Source organism: Labrus bergylta, chromosome 23, assembly GCF_963930695.1.
Source record: "Labrus bergylta chromosome 23, fLabBer1.1, whole genome shotgun sequence".
NCBI classification, from domain to species: Eukaryota; Metazoa; Chordata; class Actinopteri; order Labriformes; family Labridae; genus Labrus; species Labrus bergylta.
Genome location: NC_089217.1, coordinates 10,768,714 through 10,791,381, shown reverse-complemented (window position 1 = coordinate 10,791,381; position 22,668 = coordinate 10,768,714). Strand labels below are relative to the sequence as shown.

The 22,668-nt window shown below is 39.3% G+C and overlaps 1 protein-coding gene across 4 annotated transcripts; it reads left to right on the top strand.

The window, feature by feature from the left end:
• Positions 1–527: 527 nt before the first annotated feature.
• On the top strand, positions 528–7,050 carry gpr85 (G protein-coupled receptor 85). Of its 4 annotated transcripts, none has more exons than XM_020654741.3 (2): positions 528–2,675; positions 3,980–7,050. In XM_020654741.3, exon 2 carries the CDS (start codon positions 4,131–4,133, stop codon positions 5,262–5,264), a length of 1,134 nt encoding a protein of 377 aa, XP_020510397.1. In that variant the 5' UTR covers positions 528–2,675; positions 3,980–4,130; the 3' UTR covers positions 5,265–7,050. The 4 variants fall into 4 exon arrangements, with proteins under 4 accessions (XP_020510397.1, XP_020510395.1, XP_065807500.1 ...); XM_020654739.3 differs by having other exon boundaries at positions 3,963–7,050; XM_065951428.1 differs by having other exon boundaries at positions 528–2,985.
• Positions 7,051–22,668: the final 15,618 nt, after the last annotated feature.

Genomic DNA, 22,668 nt, shown 5'->3' with positions numbered 1-22,668 from the left:
CTAAACAAGTGATAAGAGGGGCAGATACATTAACGGACTGTCAACTTTATAAGTGTAGCACTGCCAAAAATCAACTAACTCTACAATAATGACTCTTTAAATCCCAGAACTCATTTTAATTTGAAAAAAACAAAAATGGTTAAAGTAACAGCTTGATTATCCAAATACTTCGGTGATACAGGAGAAATTCTTGCTGAAATATGAAGTGAATCTATCTTTAAGAGAAAGGCAAGAGGTGCTGGTCGTCATACAACAGCTCTCCCATTGGCTGGGCGAACCAGGAAGTCAATCTTCCTCTGACGCAGGCGCTCCAGCTTCCTGAAAGTCAACAGCAACAGCCGAATATTAGCTCAACATGGCTCCTAAACCCGCTGCAGCGATCTCTGGACTGTTGATTCTTTGTCTTGTCTCACCGGCGGAGGCTTACGACTCCGGGGACGCCTTAGCCCTGATCCTGGGCACCATCCTCACCATGGTGGGTTTCTGCGCCTTCCTCGGCTGGTACGCGCGGAGGCGGAACGACACGTTCTGAGAGAGAGAGACTCACAGGATCATGATCCTGGACTGTCCTGATGTCATCCAGCGCATGTATTCCTCTCACGGATATTTTATGGGCTTTCTGACACACTGTTTGTGTCGAAGCTGCTGATAAGAAACGTGCCTTATTGGAACTAGTGCGCCAAGTGTCGACGGGCGCACGTGTGGTGGAAGAAAACAACCAGGAAGTCCAGTTTTTCCGCTGTACTGCTGAGATTAAAAACCAAACGCTGTTGCCTTTTTATCTTAAAAACATCTGCTAAAATAATCTCCTACAAGGACGCTTCCATTGCAGTTCATATTGTCTATCCTTGGGGTGAATCATGTGATTTCCTCCTGTGTTCACGTCTGCAATGTTTCCATTGAAGCACAAAATGTCAAAGAGTTCACAAGAGAGAGATTGGAGCTTGTGTGACGAAATGTCTTTGTGAATAATAAATTGAGTATTCTGATGATCTTCACAACTCCTGGTATACACCATATGAATAATCTGCTGTTCAAGAGTGCGCTCACACCATGATGACAATTTCCATTAACTCAATTCTTTTGAAGGTATTTATTACAAGGCAGACTGTCATAGAAATGTTCTTAAATTAACCTTGTAGGACTTAGGTCAGTCTCAAAATATGAATCTGCTTCTCTTATAGGTAATGTTTAAAGTTTTCATCAATATGAGTACTAACAGCTTTGTGTGTGAGGTTGACAAAATCCCAGAGGTCTAAAGAGGAACTGTCTCTTTGGAAGGTCTGAAATAATGCATAGTGATCTGAAACATACAAAAACAGACTCAAGTAGACGTTCCTTTTTTGTAAGGGGTCATTTTCACAAATGGGTGAAAAATGTAGTGCAAATGAGCAGATGTAAATGGAATGTTCATTGAAATCAAGTAAAGCACAATCTGAAAATGTTACTTATAATCTATTTGAGTAAAGATATTTAACTTTTCACCACATGAGAAGATATAATACATTAAAAAAAAGTAATACTCAGGCTCTCGTTTAGAAAACAAAACAGCTTCATTTCTGTTATTTGACCTTTGGATGATGTTATACCAAAAGGCTGCCCAGGTACATGGATGTTAATTAAAAAATACAAGGACATTTTGCAAAAATGATTCAGAACTTGAGTGGCTGGTGGACAGCAAAACTGTTATCTTTTTTTTTCACAAGACATACAAATTTTCACAGTTGAAGTTGGCACACAGTTGTGACACTTTTTCTACACGCATGATCATCATTTATTGATGTTTAATAGCCCGGGTCAGGCGGTTGCTCAGCGTGTGTGCATGTGGCTGAATCATTGTTCACTTGTTACACTGCACATGACATCACAGCTCTTCATACATGGCTGAGAAATCAGATCCAATGAATTTATCATGCCATCTGGGCAGAATGAACAACAGTTCGCAAAGTGCTTGTCAATTATGTATATACAGTACAGGGGAAGTCATTCTACCTTGAGGTGAACCAGGCTGCCTGATTTAACCCTTTGCTTTGTACATAATGGTTAACATTTCTGCTGAGTGAAACATGTATGAGCACTTTGAAAAGTACACAGAGCTAGGGAAATAAAAGCTGTAGCGTGTTTGTGGTGTCTTTATAAGAATTAAAACAGATAAGGACACCATTAACTTAAAAAAAAAAACACTTTTAAAAAAGACAATTTCTGCCTAGACCAAACCCCATTTAGTTTTTGCATTATTTAAGTAGCTTTTATAAATTATTTTCAAACTTGTAAAACAGTAGAACTGAATCAATCTGCAACAGCAAGAAGAATGACAAATGTGTCTTAATAGGTCTAACTCAAGTGGAAAAAAAAGTAATCTGTTACATTCGGCGTTTCCAGGGGAAACGGCACGTGCTGCTGTAACGCGTTACCGGCCAGCAGCGGTCCCCTTTAGGCAGATGTTACCGTGAGAGAGAGGGAGCTGCTGCTGCTGCTGCAACAAGAGACAAGACGCGTCTTGGATCACAAATAGGGATGCAGGGCGCATGCGCACTGAGCTCCATTTACTGGAGGATATTCACCGTGGAGGAAAAAGGGGGCAGGCAACAAATCAGGCTTTTTCTAAAAGCAAAAACCAGACGAGTGCAATGTAAATAACCTTAAGGAGTGATACAAATTAGGATTATCAACAGGTAGGATTTTAATTGTTCTTTTGATCGGCTGTGTGTCTGTCTCCCTCTCTTTCTCGATCTCCTTCTTTTTTTGGCCTTGTCTTGTGTGGTGGCTGCGATTCTGGGCATTTCATAGCGGAGACTTGGGAATAATATTCTAATGGACGTATACGGATCTGCCACAACATTATGCTTTATCCAGCAAATCTGGATATAGAATAACGGTGGTGCTGTTTTTTTTTTGTATTCTTTTTTTTTTTTCCTCGGAAATCTATCTGATTCAGACGCGCGTAAAACACTCGACTGACAATCGGAGGACGCATTCAAACGCGTAAGTAGACACAACATACATGAAGTCAGATACTACCACAGGCAAAACATAATTTCCGATGAATACAAATAGCAATCGAGTACAACATCCCATGATTGTATCACCAGCAGGCTTGTTATTGTCACTTCTAACCATCCTTGTTCAGTCTGATATTCACACCCGCGCATTGACACGAAAAAAAAAATAATGTCGAAATGCCGTTTAAGAGGCAGTGTTACACATTATATCCACTCAACTCTTCCTCCTAATTACTAATATAAAAGAGGATCTGGAAAATGGAAGCTGGCTCAATAATCGCCCTTAATGAGAACACTGCTTATCAACGTGAGAGCTGTAATCCTGTTAACCTTTCATCAGACAAAAATACGGATGCTTTAATATGTATGCGCCCTCCGTCGGTTTTGTATGAAGGCGAGGTGAGTTTATCCGAGGCATCCACCGCTTCTGAGAGCCGTCCTCTGTTCTGCAGGGTGTAGGGTGTGATCGAGGAGAGCTTATGTTTGCACTGCATTTCTTCCAGTGTCTCACTTTGCGTTAGAAATGTCCAAAAAAAAAAATCTTTGTTTGCTGATGGTTTGTGCCGTGTTTCATTTTAAGGTAAAATAGCGTCGTTTCTTAATGGGGTTTGGTGCTTTGTGCTCTAATGGTGCTTTATGTTTGGGGAAATTCCGAAGCCACCTAAAGACTAAACACGCTGTAACAGATTAATGCTTAAGTCTAATCAAGATCCATCGCCGTCTGTCTGCCTGTCCGTCTGTCTCTCTGTCTTACTGTCTGTCTCCAGACAAAGTATTCATAAGCTAAGGCAGAGCTCTGCACTGTGCCAGTCCCAATTTAAAAAATGTAAGATTAATAATTTAATAAATGTCAGGCGAAGAGAAATTATTGCTTATTACTTCTACATTGTGTAAGTGCAGTTGAAAACAATGCAGCTGTTGTTCAGCACTGAATGCTGATGGGTGGATAATGTTTTTCAGGGATTTTTTTTCTTTAGGTGTGATGAGACAAAGGAACAAAGGATGCCTTAGAGGAGAGGTCGCCTGTACGTCTGGAAACCTCTTCAAAGCACACCGCCAAATGGATCTAACGCCTCCCCCTGCCACCTCTAGATCATGATACTTGGCTGAAGCTATTCCGCTATCTTTATGATCCCTCCTCCATCTATGGCGAACTATAGCCATGCAGGGGACCACACCATCTTGCAGAATGTCTCTCCTCTCGCCACGTTCCTCAAACTGACCTCTCTGGGTTTTATCATTGGAGTCGGTGTGGTTGGAAACCTCCTGATCTCCATCCTGCTTGTCAAAGACAAGAGCTTGCATCGAGCACCCTACTATTTCCTGTTGGATTTGTGCGCATCAGATATCCTGCGCTCCGCCATCTGCTTCCCCTTCGTTTTCACCTCGGTCAAAAATGGATCTGCTTGGACATATGGGACACTGACCTGCAAAGTAATTGCCTTTCTGGGTGTGCTCTCCTGTTTCCATACGGCATTTATGCTATTCTGCGTTAGCGTCACACGCTACCTTGCCATCGCACATCACCGTTTCTACACTAAAAGGCTGACCTTCTGGACCTGTTTGGCCGTCATCTGCATGGTTTGGACATTGTCGGTGGCAATGGCATTCCCGCCGGTGCTGGACGTAGGGACGTACTCTTTTATCCGGGAGGAGGACCAGTGCACGTTCCAGCACCGTTCCTTCAGGGCAAATGATTCATTGGGATTCATGCTCCTGCTGGCACTCATCCTCCTCGCCACACAGCTCGTTTACCTCAAGCTCATATTCTTCGTCCATGACCGCCGAAAAATGAAACCCGTCCAGTTCGTTCCTGCAGTCAGCCAGAACTGGACCTTCCATGGGCCAGGAGCAAGTGGACAGGCGGCGGCAAACTGGCTGGCTGGGTTTGGTCGAGGCCCCACTCCACCTACGTTGCTGGGAATCCGGCAGAACAGCAACGCCGCGGGTCGCAGGCGTCTTTTGGTGTTGGATGAATTCAAAACAGAGAAGAGGATTAGTAGGATGTTCTACATCATGACGTTTTTCTTCCTGGCGCTTTGGGGGCCCTATCTGGTAGCCTGCTACTGGCGGGTGTTTGCAAGGGGCCCAGTGGTCCCTGGGGGCTACCTGACGGCGGCTGTGTGGATGAGCTTCGCCCAGGCCGGAGTCAATCCTTTCATCTGCATCTTTTCCAACAGGGAGCTCCGGCGCTGCTTCAGCACCACCCTCCTCTACTGCAGAAAATCCAGGTTACCACGGGAACCCTACTGCGTTATATGAAGGTTTTGCTGTGTTTTTTTTTTCTCATCTATGTCTCTATTTCCCTGATTGATCTTGATATGGGCTTGTTCCCGTTGTACAGCGCACTCTCTCGTCTATCTCTCTTCTCTTCATCCTCCAGTTTTTCCTCCTGTTCCTCCTTCACCTAACCCTTCTTTTCAGAGGTAGAAGGTGGACGGCAAGACACAAGGCTCTGCCGTGGTGGTTAAACATGAAATGTATCAAACATGGAGGCTGAAGGGAAAGGGAATACGCAGGAGGTCTGGATCCCCTCCTGTGTTTATGTTCTAGTAAACAAGACGTTGGAAGGCCATGCCAATGCAGAGAAGCAAAAAGTTGAAAAAGAAAAAAAAAAAAGAGAAAAAGAATTGACAAAACAATGAAAACAAAAACTCTTTGTTTGGATATTTTCATGAATCTGTGAGGTGTGACATGCATAAAAATGAAACGATAAAGAAAAATGAACAAAAACAAAGAAATGATACCTCTCAAGGAATCACTGGAAATGTTTTACATTTTAAGAGTTGCACTAAAAAGAAGATGTAAAGATGCTTTTTTTGGTTGCCAGTTGCATTGCTAGGACAACTTCTTCCTTTCTTTTTTCCCCCCCAAACTAAACAATGAATGCTTTAATTTGCAACAGACTACACAATCGCTGTAAGTAAAAGCAAAACTTGGTGACTGTTGGAATACACCACCACAAAAAGGATAAAATGGTTTTAATGTAAATGATATCTTTTTCATTTACCGGGCAGTGGTGGTGGGGAAGGGGCGGGGTGGGGTGGGGGGACTTTATGGTGGGTATTTACAATGTGTGGTTTTTGAAGTTGCAACTTGCAAAAACTAGAAATGATTTTTCTTGTAGTTTTACGATGCATATGTCTCTAGTGTCTGGCATTGTTATTTTCTTATCACCTTTTACAGAAAAAAAGAGGAAAAAAAAGATGAAATGATGTTTGGATTTTCAAAAGAAGTTGCTTTTAAGAACAACCTTGTGCTTAAAAAAGACATTGAAGAAGTAGTTAAATGTTTCATCATATCCATGTACCTAAACACTATCATATTGTTACAGTATTGCTGATGCCACTCCGGGTGTTCTTGCCTTAATGGTTATGATATTGTCATGTTTCCTTGGTTGTTGGGTTTCTTTTTTTTAAGTTTTTTTTTGTTATAACATTCACTTCTGGAAAAGTAATTTTTTTTTAAGAAGAAAGGGGATTTTTATGTTTCTTTTTCACATCAATGTGAAGTGCATGTCCATTTTTAAAAGCTGGTCCACTCCCATGAGCATCACAGGCCATAACACTGAGCAGCCCATTTTTATTCTGCAACGGTTTGCTACACCCCACAGAGTGCTCAGAGCACAGGGAGTGCGCGTGTGTGTGTGCGCGTGTGAGTGCGTTTCAGAGTGTGTGTGTGCTGCGTGGATCAGACAACAGTCACTTCAAGACCAGAGCCTTAGTATGAAATCTTGCACAATTTGTAAAAAATGTACAAAAAAAAAAGACAAAAAAATACATTTAAGGCACACTGTCTTGTTTCTACTTTCCCTACATTTGCTCTCAACTGATTGTTTTCGATGACTTACTTTTTTTCTCTTGTGGCCATTTTAATATTTATTATGTATTCTTTTTTGTATATTATAGATAGATTGTGTGTAAGTATGTGAGTCCTTTCATTTTTTGAAGTCCCGAATGTGAGTACAGTTTCAGTTAGGATTGCATTTGCTGAAAGTTAACTGTGTAATCTGTTGCTTTTTTGAAAATAAAAAGTTTCCATTTTACAACTTTGGTTTTTATCCCTGTCATTGGGTTAAGAAGGCTTTGCTGTTTGGCCAGAGAAACAGCTTAAAAACAGATGCAAAAAAAAAACAACCTAGAATTGAGAAAGTCATGGAGCTGTTGTAAAATGGTCCTTGATTGGTTGATGATGGAATTTTACAATGTCCTTATTCTGTACTCAAATGACTTTGGTATTTCAACAAAAGTGTATATATAAGCCATTTCTACTCATGCTAACAGGCTCTGCATATGAGAAAATGATTTCCAAATGTGTCTTTTCTGGAACATAATCTGTTCTGTCATGTGCGTCCTTGGGACAGCTCGTCAAAATAGAATGTATGCTAAACCTTGTCATTGAATGTGAAGTGTGTTTGACATTTAATGGAAATAATCTCCATGAATATGTCCCTCCGGCACACTCACCCTCACAATTTTTCATACTGTGTTAAAGGGGAATACCACTGAATTTCAGATTCAATATATGCAATATTATTCCATATGGAATCGTGGTGAAGCACTCTAGATTAATGAGTAGTCTCGCACTGAGCCCTGTAGTCATGTATGACATAGTGGTTTGCCACATTCTCTCTGACACATTTTAAGGTCAAATTGATGTGCGATGGTACTGGATATGAATTAGAAATATATGGAAATATTGACTAATTAATGAATACCTTGAAATGCATAGCCAGTTGGTAAGAAATGTGCTACTTCCAATCCTTAAAAATACACCAAATGTTTGCAAAAAAAACATTATACATTCCATGCAAGGACTAATCAGCTCATTCATGGATATAGAATGGACATTTCTGGGTCAAATAAATAATGCAATGTAAAAAGTTCAAGCCATTAGCGCTTCTATTTAGAAAATGAGGTGATTAAAAGGGCACACGACGATGTTACATTTAATCTCAAATTGAGTGGTATTTCTCTCCAAAAGACTGAGTTTACAGGATGTCGAAGATGTTAAAAGGTACTATGTGCATCTGCGAAATAGAAGTTTAATTTGATCATCAATGATGTGTTACTTTCAATTTTGTTTCATTCAGATACTATTGTAGCTTTTGCCAATGTTGTTTCATTTGCCCACTAAAAGTCGTTCAATTAAGTAATGACCGAAGCCTGGGTGCCTGGAAGTACAAAATATGATGCTAAAATGGCCTGTAAACACTCCAGGTAATTGCATGGCAGGCTGTGGGTTTCACTGATGAGAAATATCTATTAGGGATCCATTTTCATTATGATGTTGGCAATTACTGTTATATTTTGGACATCGATCATTACAATATGGTCCCAGAGGTGCCAATTCAGATGTGGTGAAAGCATTTATTGAAATTTAAAGGACTAGATGGATATCAGAAAATGATCTGATGTCGTTACTCACAAGCCCTTTTCATGTTTTTGTCCATATTTCTGTCATTGACCATGCAGGTTTCCAGGTCATCTATAGTACAGTTTGGGGATTCTGTCATTTGTTATCAATTTACTGCTTCCAGATTGTTCAGCAACTGGAAAGACAAACTGTGAAAATCTGAAGGAATGTCAGGTTATATTTCAAGATGAAACAACTTATTGGATAATAATCGACCTACTATTAGACACCATCCAACCAGCTCCCCCACAACTTACAAGGCAATATTACCACAAGCTAGTAAGTAGATAAAAGCAATGCAATTAGGTGGTTTTACATGCTGCAACAGGAAAAGTCTCAGAGAGGAAAGACAGGAAAGTCTTAAATTCTTTGTTAAAAAACTTGACGTCCTAACTACCTAATATCAATTTTTTTGTGACACATTAGATGACAGACAATGCTATAGCATTTACACTCTAGGCTAAATAGTCGACTATTCGGTAAGCTAGTGATTACAGTTACAGTTTCTTATTTGTTCCAAATTAAATTGGACTGGATTAAATCTAGCTTGGACAATAAGACTCTCCTATTGTATCATGTGAAAGCCTATAACCTACTACCAAATGGTAGTAAGCTATGAGTGTAGCTAACTGGTTGTCAAATATGTTGTTACACTTTGTAGATTTGTATAAATTGAAACCATTGCCAGTTACCCTTGGTTTATAAAACTTACAACTGGGAATACATTTCCCAACCTTTTGAGTGACATCAGGGGAAAATGGCTTTCATGTGAAACTTGTACAATGATACTTTAGAGTAAGATGTAGATGGATGAAACATATATTGATAAAAGAAAAAGAAAATATTTTCTGGGATTTAATCTTTAAACTGGGGCTGAAACCAGGCTTCATGAGACTGCGGCAGGGATAAACATCTCATTTTAGCCTCATTCAGCATATGCAAATCACAAAACGGTGTCACTTTTGAGCGCTGGCCCATTTCGTCGCATGTTCATTTGAGTGTCCCAGTAATTCTGTTTCTCTCCCCGTCTGAGGACAGATGACAGGCAGAGGTGGTCTGCTTGAAAGCGGTTCATCCTGGCAGACAAGCTCTAACACTTAACTCTTTTCCCCTCTGAGGTAACGTGTCTCCAGAGAAACACATTGTTCCCAATCAAAGCAAATTATGGGGCTGTGGTCTACTGTACCATCTGACTTGGATTGTTGCTTTGCACTTGTGTTTAGATCCTAGAAGAGAGAAAAAAATGCTAATTTTCTGAGGTAATTATAACGCTTTGCTGGAGATATTTTTCATTTATCGATCAGAAGACCTTTTTGTTGGATTTTGGCTGTGGATGAATGACAAAGCCATCCTTATTTCTCTGTCTCTTTGTATCTCAGTGGATTTATGCACACTGTTACTGTGAGTTAATGGGCTGCCAATGGGCTCAGGAAAAAAGCATCTCACACTAGCCCTCATTTGCTGGCTATAATTTGAGTAAATACCATCTGTTGACTGAGAAATATTGGCTTTTTTTCTATTAAGGGGGGGAAAGCACATCTAATATGAACATTTTATGTTTGTATAATGCATACCAAACCTTAATTAAAGTGCAGTGAGGGTCTGTGTCGGGAAGCACTCAAAAATGAAAAGCTGCCTTGAATGGAATGGAGTGGACGACTCAATCTTCAGACAAACTACTCAGAGAAATTGGAAGAATTGCTTTTCATCTTTGTGTTACCCTAGTCTGCTTTTTTTGGGGGGATTCTGTGACCGCTTGAGAAGCAATCTGGAATTTAATAGTTCAATGTGCTTAGCATAATTTCTGCAGGGCATTCATTTTGTTTTGTGAAATGACATTTACTCACAATGTTTTTTTTGTTCAATTTTCCCTGGGATATTTTGCTGGATTTATTATTTTATTTCTGTTTGTGACCCCCATGAAAGTGTGTGAGGAGTTTTTCATGCATCCATGTTGTCCTCACTCACAGGTCAAAACTTCATCAGTGTGTCAGAACAGGGTGCGAAGCCTGACGGTCCTCTTTTCAGCTTTAGACTACATAGTTAACACTCATCAAAGTGCAGAGCTGCAGTAGTTTCCTCTAATGGCTCTGCAGCTTTATGGCTAATGTGCCACAGCAAATCGCTAATGGTCAAATGAATGATAATGCGAGCATCACAAAATGTGTCTCTCTCTGCTTCTACATTTGAAGGGGTTTTAAAGAATGTCACTACTTTCGTCTGTTTATTTTGCTGCTGTTAAGAATTCATCTTGAAAAGAAACAATGGATTATGAATGAGCAGAGAGCAGGACAGAATTAAACTCATCATCCAAAGCTTTTAGATATGAAACCACCAGGTCATGTATGTCACTAAAACATTCGGGACTATGTTGGCAAATCCTTTTAGGAACAAGCTGGTTCTGTGGAAAAAAAAAAGGGATTTAAATTTTTACAAATGCCTGTGCAGAATTTTAAACAACATACTACTTTCTAGCATGTAAACAAACATGAATCAAAATAACTGTAAACCATTTACTGCTTCATATTGCATAATATTATGCACCAAGGATAATTTAGAATAATAAGTCTTTGGGTTAAGATGCAGGAGGAGAGAAGGTCCAATAAAACGCAACATAATTATTATATCTATTCCCTAGAGAGGGGGCGGGAAAGAAAAAATGTTGCTGCATTTATTGTCTGACAAGCTATTAAAGGCAGTGCTGGTCCTTGAATACCAATGATCAACAGATGCCTGATCAAATTTTGCGAGTGGATAAAGATTTCTCCACATTATACCCCCGTCTTCAAGTATTCATTTTCCAACAACCACTCTCACCCTCCCAATTCCTGCAGCCCAGCATGCTAATGCCTTCTGTAAAGAATATCCCTGCTTTAAATATTAACTGATTAAATTGCGGATGGAGCTTCAAAGGTTCCGTCCTGCATATTTAAACAGTATTTTTTTTCTCTCACAGTCTTCTGTAATGTGAGATTCAGTGGTTGAATCATTTCTCTGGAAATTTGCTTGGAGCTAATTTTTAGGAGGAGGTCTTGGTTCTATCTTTAGCACAACACCTGTATGCACTAGAAGGTATCTCTGGGCTATGCTAAGGTTTATTTACATGCTCTGTACATCACATGTTATCAGATAGTAGTTCATGCTTATCTGGGTGATACTATCTCTATAATATACATAATAATATGCACTATATGCATAAAAAAGAAGTTTTTGTTTTTGTGTAACTTTTAGATAAAATTCAGTATATGTGTTACTGTAGAATGAACAAAAACACTTTTTTACAAAAAATTGTACTGTTTGGTTTAAAGGCATAGTTTAAATTTTGTTTTAAAATATGCTCAGTTTTTATTGGATTGGGGTGAAAGACAGATGCCTCCCTCTTGTTTGCATAATGTATGAGGCTAATGTTAATAGCTGATTGGCTTAAAGCAAAGACTTAGAAATAACTTCCCTTGTTATGCCTGAACAAAACAAAATCAACCTACAAGCTCCAAATTTACATATTTTAGGTTATGTGCGGTATATAGTTGAGTTTTTCTTGGGTTGAACCAATGGGCTTTTTCAGAAACAGCTAGACGGCTAGCCTGGTTCTGTCCAAAACGAAGATAAAACTCTGCTAGCTTGGACTACATATTAACCTTCAAATGTATCATTTTAACGCTACGCAACAAAAGTTAACTAGCATATTTGATTCCATGTCAAAAGGTTTCCTAAAACAAAGCAAAAAACGAGCTTTCAATATGACTGCTACAATGTTACTGCTGTGTAGTTCAGCCTAAAAAATGAGATGTTGCTAAACTGCTAGAGGATTCACACTTTGATACTAAGCTAGGCTAACATGCTGCGATTTTCAGCTATGTTTTTACCTTCATTTGTCACATTTACCTCTACACAAGAAAGTTAACATTAGTATGTTTTACCAAAATGTAAAAATGTTCTAGAGAGCTTAACTTTAAATCAACCGAAAAGGTTACTTTTGAGTTGAGCTCAAACTACTAAATATGACTGCTATAATGTTACTGCTATGTCTTTCTACCCTGGAAGGAGCTGTTGTAAAAATGCTGCAGCACTAATGCAGGACACCTGCATGTTTAAAATGTTTTGGTTTAGTCCTGCAGGTGTAGATATGATGAATTGGGGGGAAATAGCTTTGCATATTAGTATCTGTAGGTACATGGTGTTGAACAGACCTAGCCTTGCAGGTTTGTTAAATGTTGCAGCATGATGTTATTACCATACTGTTAGTAGAACGGATGGTTTGAGAAGCAGCTGCAGAGTCTTAGGAGCGCGGGTCAGGATGTAAGCTTACATAGGTTGTGTTTCTTTGCTGCTAAATCCTTTTGGTTGCAGTGGGAGTCAAGAGTAAACACGTCCCCTTGGCGACTAAGACTTAGGCTGAGTGATGGAGCTGTGGATAGATCATGATTGGTGGGTTAGTACTTAAGCACATGTATGCCAAAGTTGCAATATGCGAGGAGGGAGTACTGGTCGTGAAGTAATCCTCCAACAGGGATTACCCGTGTCTTTCATGCTAGATTAAAGGGTCCCATGATACCATACCGTGTTGTCCGAAACCCAAATCAATACAGAAATAATAGGTGTCATCGTGTTTGTAGTGTTTTCTTTATTGCCTGCTTGATAATGAGTGTGATTTAGGTGTTTTTAGTGCTGGCATCATTCAAAACAGCAGATTTGGGGAGGCTGACCAATCAGTGGTCTCTGCCTGTTTCTCTCTGGAGTTTGTTGAGATAATCATCTTATCCACCAGGCATTGCACAAACACACAAACACACAAACACACACACACACGCACAGAGTCTGAAATGAGGAGATCTGGATGACGTACCTACAGCAGTCAGCAGAAAGGAAAAGAAGTATTTGGGTCACATGAAAATTGAAAAGTGTTGTGATGATTTTCGCTTGCTTGTGCTGGTAGAAACGCTTCTCCTCCAATCAGAGGCCTTGTCCTTCATTCTGCTTTTTATGTACTCAAATTAGACAGAGCTTGTAGGATAAAACTGACATAACTAGCAGGCAGTGCAAACATTTTCCTAACAGACTAAAATATTCAGAAGCTGCTATCTGGCTTATAGGAGCTTTCAGAGTATTATGATTCCTAGCGAGGAGGCTGCGACAACCATATTCGCGTGGCGCTCCCCATTTGCAGAGGGCAATCTGTCATGATGAAAGCCAGCAAACATGTACATTATGGTGCCTATTTAAAACATGCAACCAGCTGCTTACATTTGTGCACAGTTGGACACATCTGCCCCCACGGCGGCAATAGAAAATGCATATTAAAGACATCTGATGTAGAAATTATGTACACTCAAATATCTTTTTCTAAACTTGAATGCTTTACTCCTTGCAGCCGTTAATAATGTCGTTCTGAGGTTGGCATCATTTTTTTTTTTAATCATATTTTCCTGACATGGCAATTGGGAAAAGTGTTTAGGGGTGTTTATTTGGGCGATTTGTTCCCACTAATTCTGCATGTTTTGTCATGAATCCAAGGGCTTTTGGAAAAGCGAGGAGGGGGGTGAGGAGAGAAAGTTAATCCACTCGTTTCTTCTGTTCCAGCCTGTTCAGCACATTCCCTTTCCTCTCGGCTTCCCGTATCTCTCTAACTCTTTGTATCTCTCTCCCTTCCTTTTATTTTTGGAAACATCTCATTCTCGTGAGTCAGGTCCGTCATGCTCACAAAGGCTCGTTCTCTAGCAAAGCTCTCGCCTCCTCCTCCTCTGTTGCCCCTGTCTCTGCTGAAGAGAAGAGAGGAGGAAACAGAGAAAGGAAGTAATGCTCCGTGCATTTTTAATTCCGCATATTTACATAGTTGACAAGTCATGGATGGATGTGTTTGCGTGCGCTGGTGTTAAGAAAAGGCCTTGGGAAGATGACAGGCGGCAATTTCTAACACGAAAACTTGCTGAATTTATGCTCCCTGTGTGGATCAAAATCAATGTGATGATGCAACCACATTTTTGGCATCCATCTTAATTTGTCAAACAGCGTTGACAACGGTGTTGATTGATGGTACCTGACTTGACTGATAGACGTGTAAGCTGCACTCTGGTCGTCCATTTTTTCTTTCTTTTATCCACGTAGATAAATATATATTTCATCCATTTTAACAGCAGTGGCCCCAAAGGGACAAACTAATTAGCATGTTTGCTATGCAGTGTCATTTCTTTGAAGAGTTTTTCTTGCAAATAAGGCAGACCACTTCCAGGGAAATCTCGCTGAAGTTGCCTTGGAAACAACAAATTATACACCAAACACTTACATCATCCTCCTGGCTAAGTTTGGGCTCTGCATGCAGGATGAGGCGGGCTTGTCGAGATGGACAGTTTTGCTTGTTTTGCATCTCCTATCATGTGCACAGGAGTATATCTGACTCAGACAATGTCTCTGTTATCTTTGCAAGCGTGCAAGAAAAAGGAGGATTCATCTTTTCTTGTGCTAATTATAGAGATAACCTGCTGTAACAAATCAGACATTTTATGCACTGCACAGAAACAATGTAAGGGCTTTTGTTGTGTTGGATGACTTGGCTATAGGCAAGTGCTAGAATGATAAACCATTATTTGGAAGTTTTCTGTGCTATTTATTGATCAAGAGAACACATGGCTCTCTGTTTGAGCTTTCTATGGATGCGTATCTGCAGGCATCATGTCTATATTTGTACATGGTTCTAAACTTCTTAAGAAGTGCTATTTGTTTTGAAGTCTTTTTAAATGTTTTTTCATTAATATTGCAGCCTCTGTAGTGAGTTTTTGGAACAAAATGGCCCTGCAGCCTGCCTTAAAAATGTTTTTATTTCTGCTGTAAACATGGTCAACCCAGTGGAAAAGTAATTTTCTACCTTCTCTATTCAATATACCTCTTGAAGAATTACTGTTGCTGCACACATCTAATATGCGGATAATGTATTTCTCACACTGTGGTAGTATGCACAATTCATAAGCTTACCCTAGTCTAGTTCACACATACTGCAAAATGTATAAGCATTCTTCACTGTGTATTTACACTTGATTTGCATTATAAACATCTATACTGTATGCCCTGATGTATCTTAGATGGCAGAATCGACAGTGTAAACAACCTTATGTTAATTGTGGATAGGGCCTTACCGTGCATTGAATAGTCCCACATGCATCTTTGTGTGGTGGAGGGAGAGCAGAGGAAATAGTCTTGAAACAGAAAAAAGGCCCCAAGCGAAGCAGCGCAGAGCCATCATCATTAGTCATCAACAACAGCACATGGCCGCCTCAAAGCACCGCGCGGTGAAAGTTTCCTTCTGAATCACTGCAGCCATTCCTCTCTAGCCACTCAGTCCCAGGTTTCTGTGGGAATGCACAATGCTTTCGGACACTTCATAAAATGCAACAGCAACCCTGCGACACAGATTTAGCACTGATCTGCTTTGCTCGTTAACAAGTGATCTCAAGAGTTTAGGGTTGTAGTCGATATTGATTTTATTTTACACTCTGATTGTTTCAGCAATCGACTGCACAAAACTACATTTGAATTCATTATTATTATTATTCATTATCAAAATTGTTGTTTTCTGAATTGATGTTACTCTAAAATTTGATTGCATTGTAAATGTGGCTTATGAAATGATTAATGTCCAGACACTATATAAATGAAGAGGAAGAAGCCAGCATGATGTCACCCATTGGTTTATGGACCACCTTAAGTTTGGCATTTTGCCAGCCACCATCTTGTTTTGTTTTAATCTGAAGGCATTTAGTTGAAGACAGGGTGGCTAGTTGAATGTCAAAATGTCAATCACATGTAGCAATGCCCAGTAGTGTAGTACTGCCTAAAGAAGTGCATGTACTTATAATTTACCTCACAGATGTTTTATTTATTTATTTAGTGGCCTGTTTATCAGAGTATAAACGCCCTCTGTCATAAACAGTGACATGTACAGTAAGCCTACTCTTGCATATTTAGTTAGTGTGTAATAGCCAATTAGAAACAGAGTAGGGAGGGTCATCCCCTCACCATCCTTGACAAGATTTTGCAGCATACTACTGAATATTGTCAATATTTTCAATCAATTCATAGTATAATTCAGAGGAGATATAGAAGTGGGTATAGTTTATGGAGACTGAAAAATAAGTGGGTATAATCTGTATAACTGCATATACCCTGTACTCCACCACCGCACCTCTAAATGGTACCATCATTTAGATAATGTGCTTCATGCTGTGACTACATTACACATTTTAGATGTTAACTAGGTCAATAGATCAATGAAGAAGTATCGGGTCATTTTCTCATCAGTTTTCATTTTACCAGACCTCTTTGTGAAACCAGTGGAGTTCCCAGTAATGTTCTTTAAGCTGTCATCTTATTAGACCTGTGCTGTTATCATCAATTTATCACCAAGTTCTTTTACTTTAGTCACCCCCTAAATGATCCACTACAGTGTTAATTGTGTTTCATTACCCTGCTTCTCTTCCTCAAATCCTCATTCCTCCCAGAAACTAAGGAAATGGGTCATATTTGGTCTCTTGATGTGGGAAGATAAACCTTCCAAGGCCCCCCAAAAACATTTAATTTTGCATGAACACACAGGGCAGAACTGTGAACTGTGAACATTCTGGCAGACCAGCTGATGGAAAAGGACCTTTATCTTTTTTTTTTCTTCATTTCTTCTCCAGTCTAAGATTAGTTCTTAGAAGATGTTACTTTACTATTTTGCCTGCAGCTCGGAGGAGAAAGGGCTTCACACAGCAAATGTTCAACTCTAGCTAAATCCTCTCCAACCAGGCCGCCTTCATTCATGAACTTGAGAAAGATTCCTCCCTAAAAGGGTTTTCTTGCTAGGATTGCCTTCTCTGCTCTCTAAATATACAAGTCAGCCCTCACAGATCCCTGGTTACCACATGAGATAGCAAAGCAATCATTTTCCATAGGATGCATCTTAAACAATCAGACTGCTCACCCGTTATAAAACCAGTGTCAGAGAGATGCACATGCATGGCTGCGTTCAGCATAAACTAGAGAACATTCTTGTGCTCTGTGGGTAAACAGTTCTTGAAACAACATGTTGGTATGGACTGCAGCCTTCCTGACATGAATGCATAAACCTCCATGATGGATTAATACTATATCTTTTCAAACCAGGAACTACATAGTAAATACATGTGTCCAGTCTTTAATGATGGATGTTTTGGATCATCAGAATATAACTTTTCTCGACCAGGAAACAATGTTAATACAAAACAAAACCCTCCCTAAAACCTTTTACAGGCTTCATAAGCACAACAATCATGTCATTAAGGACTTTCATCTATTTATCATAATCAGATTTGACCTGTTAACCACAGTATAATCAGCTTTCCAATTTATTAAGCCATCCAGTTATTTCATACTAATCCACACTTGGAGTCCCAAATGTGCTCAAAATCCAATCAGTGACAAAGGCACTATACAGTAAATGTAATAACTCTGAAGATGTGTTAAAAGAATAAAAACATGTATAAAAAGTGTAAGTTAAAATATAATACCAGTTTGTTTAGAGCGATTCCTTTTCAAAACAGCAGCTTTTGTTATCTCCTTTATCAATGCCACTTTGTCAATCGCCTATTTTCTCTTTCTGCCTTCTTTCTTCAAAAGTCTTTGTATCTCTTAAAGTAATTTCCTTTGATTCAATCTTAATGAACCTTAAAGAGGGTGGATCGGAATATAAATGACCTGCAACAAAAGAAGTATAGGGGACATAACATTAGATAGAAATGAGCAGGGTTTCGCAAATGTGTGGCATTATTTCCATTATATTTCATATTTGTTCAAGTATTCATGCCTATGAATATTTATTTCTAATATAATATTATGTATTTATTCAATGTTGAACCCCTACAGTTCAACTATTGGCTGTATTGTTAAAAAACACGAGTGTTTTCCGCTACGCTATTTTGATGCAGAGTAAAGCATCTGGAAGTCATTTGAGGGACAGATACAACGTCCTTTTCCCTTTAAAAATAAATAAATATTCTGAGATTTACACAAGGCAGTCATTTGTAAGTGAATGACTGAATATCCCCTGCCTATTTTTTTCTATTTCTTTTGGTAAGATAGAACTTTATTTATCCTGGAGTGACATTTTGTGATTGCAAACACATGCCAAATTTAATGAGATATGGAGCCATTAAGGATGGACTCTCTGGTCAATGATTGCAAACCACTTCAATAGAAATAGTCCACTGACAGCATGAGTTTACACATTTTCATTTATGAATCACAGAACATAACGTTTTATATCTTTTTTTTTTTGTCATGGCTGTGTCAATTGATCAAGCAAACCTTTTCTATTGAGTTTATCTGGTGTGCTTTCTCTAAATCTGTGCTTTTATACAACATATAACTCGTAGAAAATCACCATTAAGAAGTACAGTTTTGAATTCTGATCCTATGTTTCAAAACTAAATTCAAATCTTGAGTTTGTAGCTTGATGTAGAATCATGTAAGGGTCACCACTGCTGTGTTTTCTTTCCAACTCAGTGCTCAGTTATATTTCTCCCAAAGAGCCCCCTTTTTTAATGGCTATTCCCTCGTCAGTTAACTGAACCATCACCATTTGTACAAAGCATAGCTGCAGCCTCTCTGCATCTCCAGGGACAAGAGCTCTCCCTGGCTAAATAAGATCACAAATTCTGATCACTCACTTCAATTATTTCCATGAACACTGGGTTACATCGGCGCTATAGGAGCAGAACGCCAACGGGCCATTCTTTTTTGGGGGAAAATAAAAGACTGAGCAGAGGGGGACAGTGGAGGGTTAGTATGTGGATGAAAGAACAAAGTGCTTCTTTCTTTAAATGTTTTTCTATGTTTACATCAAACATGTACAGTACATCTGAGACATGTTGAGTACTGCTATATACTGTATATATGGCTGGCAGTGGTAGCTAGTAAATACATCTTTCTATCCACCGTTTTAGTCAAGAAGATGTTTTTGATGATAGTTAGACTTGTTTTTTTCTACAAGAATTACAAAACTGCTTCATTCCATTTATGTTTTAGTACATTGGGTAACAGCAATATCTACTAATAAGTTAAAATGAAGATTAGTATACTTGCATGTATGACATTAGAAGGGAAATATTGCGTAAGAAACCCTGTGTGGATTTACTGTTAACATAATCAGTTCCATCAGCAGCTTGCTCGGCAGCTCAGGGCTGCGGTGTGTCACTGATATGATTACCTACTCATCCACAGCTCTGATCTCATTGTTCTCTAACATGGAGGTGACTGGATAATACATGCATAATAATGTCAGAGTGTCCTGCAGATGAAGCCGCAGAGGTTGTACTGAAAACCTGTTGGATCCTAGACAAACTGAAAAGGATCAAAAACATCTCATGGGGATGAAATTTCTATCCATGTAGCAACCACTCGACTCAAAAGGACCTGGATTGTGACAGACTATTTTGAATCCCTTTTTCACTTTGACTGGCTGTTTACAGTAAATAACAAGTGTATTAAAATTCTTAGCTGTAAACACATGAGCAAAACACCAAGAATTTTTGTCCACGAGGGACCTGTTTTTAGGCTAATAGCTCTAAAACAGGAGATGTGCTGGTCTCCGCTCTTGTTGTTGCTTAGCAACGATTCTAAAACGGGTTTGAAGTGTGCCATCTTTTTTTTTTTTTTTTAAATTTGAAATATTTTTATCTTCAAAGCACCACGCACTGTTGGAAAAGCACAAAAGCATGTGCGCTTCTTTGCAAACATGAGATAAAAGGGGGTCAGCAGGGTGAAGATAGATTCCTCATTGATGTGTTACCTGATTCTATCAGTGGTCTAGCTGGGACTAAATGAGAGACAACTGCTGCTTGATTGGGACACTTTTTTGATTGAAATACGTATTCACCTACTAAGACCACACCAAGAAAGATATTGATTTATTGTTATATACATGGCGGAGATCGAAATGATGAGCGAGGTTGGATGATTGGAAGATTGAGGGTGGTTAGACGAAGGGGATGAAGGGTGAAGGTAAGGCTCGAGGGATGGAGGTAGAGTGATGAAGAGATGGAGGTAAGGGTTGAGAGAAGAAGGGATGAAGGTAAGAGTTAAGAGATGCAGGATGAGTGTAAAGGAAGAGGGATGAATGTATGAATGTAAGGGTCAGGAGGTGAATGGAAGACAGTGGACTTGTGTCAGTCGATGTAGGTACAACCTGAGGAAACCAGAGGGGTCGTGACTTTGGTTGAGGGAGCTGTCTCTTTATTGCTTTTTGTGTGGATCCCCATGATTCCTCTATTTTGACAAAGAGAGACAAAAGAACCTGGGGGATTTGTGGCGGAGCCATGTGAAATCAGCGTCAGAGGAATAGGAGTGATTAAGGCGTGCTTAAATACGTATGAAATGGAAATGGGTTGTGTTATAGGTGTGGAATGTCTTCCTGATCCAAGTTTAAAAAACTATATTTAGACAGGCCTTTGGCATTGGTAAAATTAAGTAAGTCCTTGGTAGATCATTGATCCCATTAACAATTACAGAACATTTGCACAAAATGTTGTCTCTGGTTTATCTTAGTCACATTTGCAACCATTCTTATTTTATTTTTCCTTAAAACCAAAGGAAATGTGGAAAAAAAATATATATATTCGTAATCTTTTAAGGAAATTTGAAAAACATATACCCTGGCCATAATAAACCAACCTGCTAGTGAGCTGTTGCCTTCACTTTCCACATTGCAGTTTGCTTAAAAGGAGCTCAAGTCCCCCAGAAAATACAAAAATGAAAAATGCCAACCTCCCTGTCACACTGGCTGGTGAAAGAGGCAGCAACAGTGACAGGATTTTCACAGCAAAATTGCACACCTTAGCCAATGTTGTCGCCGAATTGACACCTTTGGGGGAAAGTTTCAGACAGCTAAACAGCTGTTACAGACAGCGGGCCGTAGGACTTGTAGCTGCTTCTAGTCACACAGGTGATGAACACCCAATAGCAAAAATGTGTTACAGTTGGAATAAGTGACTATTATAAAAGTAATTGAAATGCTGTTCTGGGGTAAAACTTTAAATTATTTTTCATATAAAGCTTCTTTTCTTGTTTTGCTTTATATTGGACCTAATTAGCTTTGTAGCATTGGAAAGCTAGCTCCTGGTTTAGTGTTGATACAATTTTGAAAACAAGTAGACACCACCCAATGTCAGAAATTAAGTAATAAAAGAAACTTGAGCTATAAGTAGGGATACCAAGCCTTCACGTTAAATATTTTGGACTGAGAGCATAGATAATGTTCTGGGGGCTAAATGGGGGGACATTCGTCCTTGGGCAGTTCACACATGCTTGATTCTGTTTGGTACTTTTCTGAGAATACTGAATTGGCTCAATGAGGCATCAGAACTGTCACTTCATTGTATGCTTTCTCATGTTAGCGCTTTGCCCTTACTCGAACCCACTGAGCAAACGCTGAAAATAAAGCCCATGCATAATTGAGTCATCTGGACTGAAATAACAGCTACCAATTCAGTGGGAGAAAGAAAAAAAATCCTCTGAGGTACCAGGACTGCGATCACAGAGCAGGGACAAAGGGAGATGTCATGTTGGCTTACAAAGTGATAACTCTGGCTGTCAAAGCATGGTTTCAATGCAGATCTGATTGTTGTTTGTGACAGTTCATTCACAGGACATGGTAATCAAAGCTGGGCGGAAAGTGTTTAAGTAAATATATGACTCTGAAAAGCCTCAGGGATGATATTATGTAACTTTGCTGCTGCTGATTTCATTAAGAAAGCAGGATTGGAGCTAAAGCAGTTGCTGAAATGCACACGGACACATTGGCACACAATGGCTTTGAAAATGAAGCTGTCAGGCTGAGGTAGAGTGTCGATCAGTGGGAGAAAGCGTGAGTATTTTTGACTGGTCTCATCTGGGTATTCTCTCGCTCTGTTTCTTCCTTTCCCACCACCCCTCCTAAGAAATGGACATATCTGCAGTCTTTCTGCATTGGGCTGTGGAAGCAATGTAAGAGATAATGTAAAGTGAGCAGGTTATTATTGCTGATTACTACGAGGCTTTGTTAAATGCTGGATTCAATTGGTCAGGTTGTTATTTCTCCAATGCACTCTCTTTCACAACCAACTCACAGTAATAAAACCTTTCCAAGACAGGTTGAACAGGACCCAGTCTATTCTATGGCTTCTTCACCTTGGATATATCTTTATATATATATACATATATATATATATGTATATATATGTATATATATACACATACTTTTTCT

What these genes read in the sequence shown, in the direction of transcription:
- gpr85 (XM_020654741.3), top strand. Translation starts at nt 4,131, where the DNA reads ATGATCCCTCCTCCATCTATGGCGAACTATAGCCATGCAGGGGACCAC.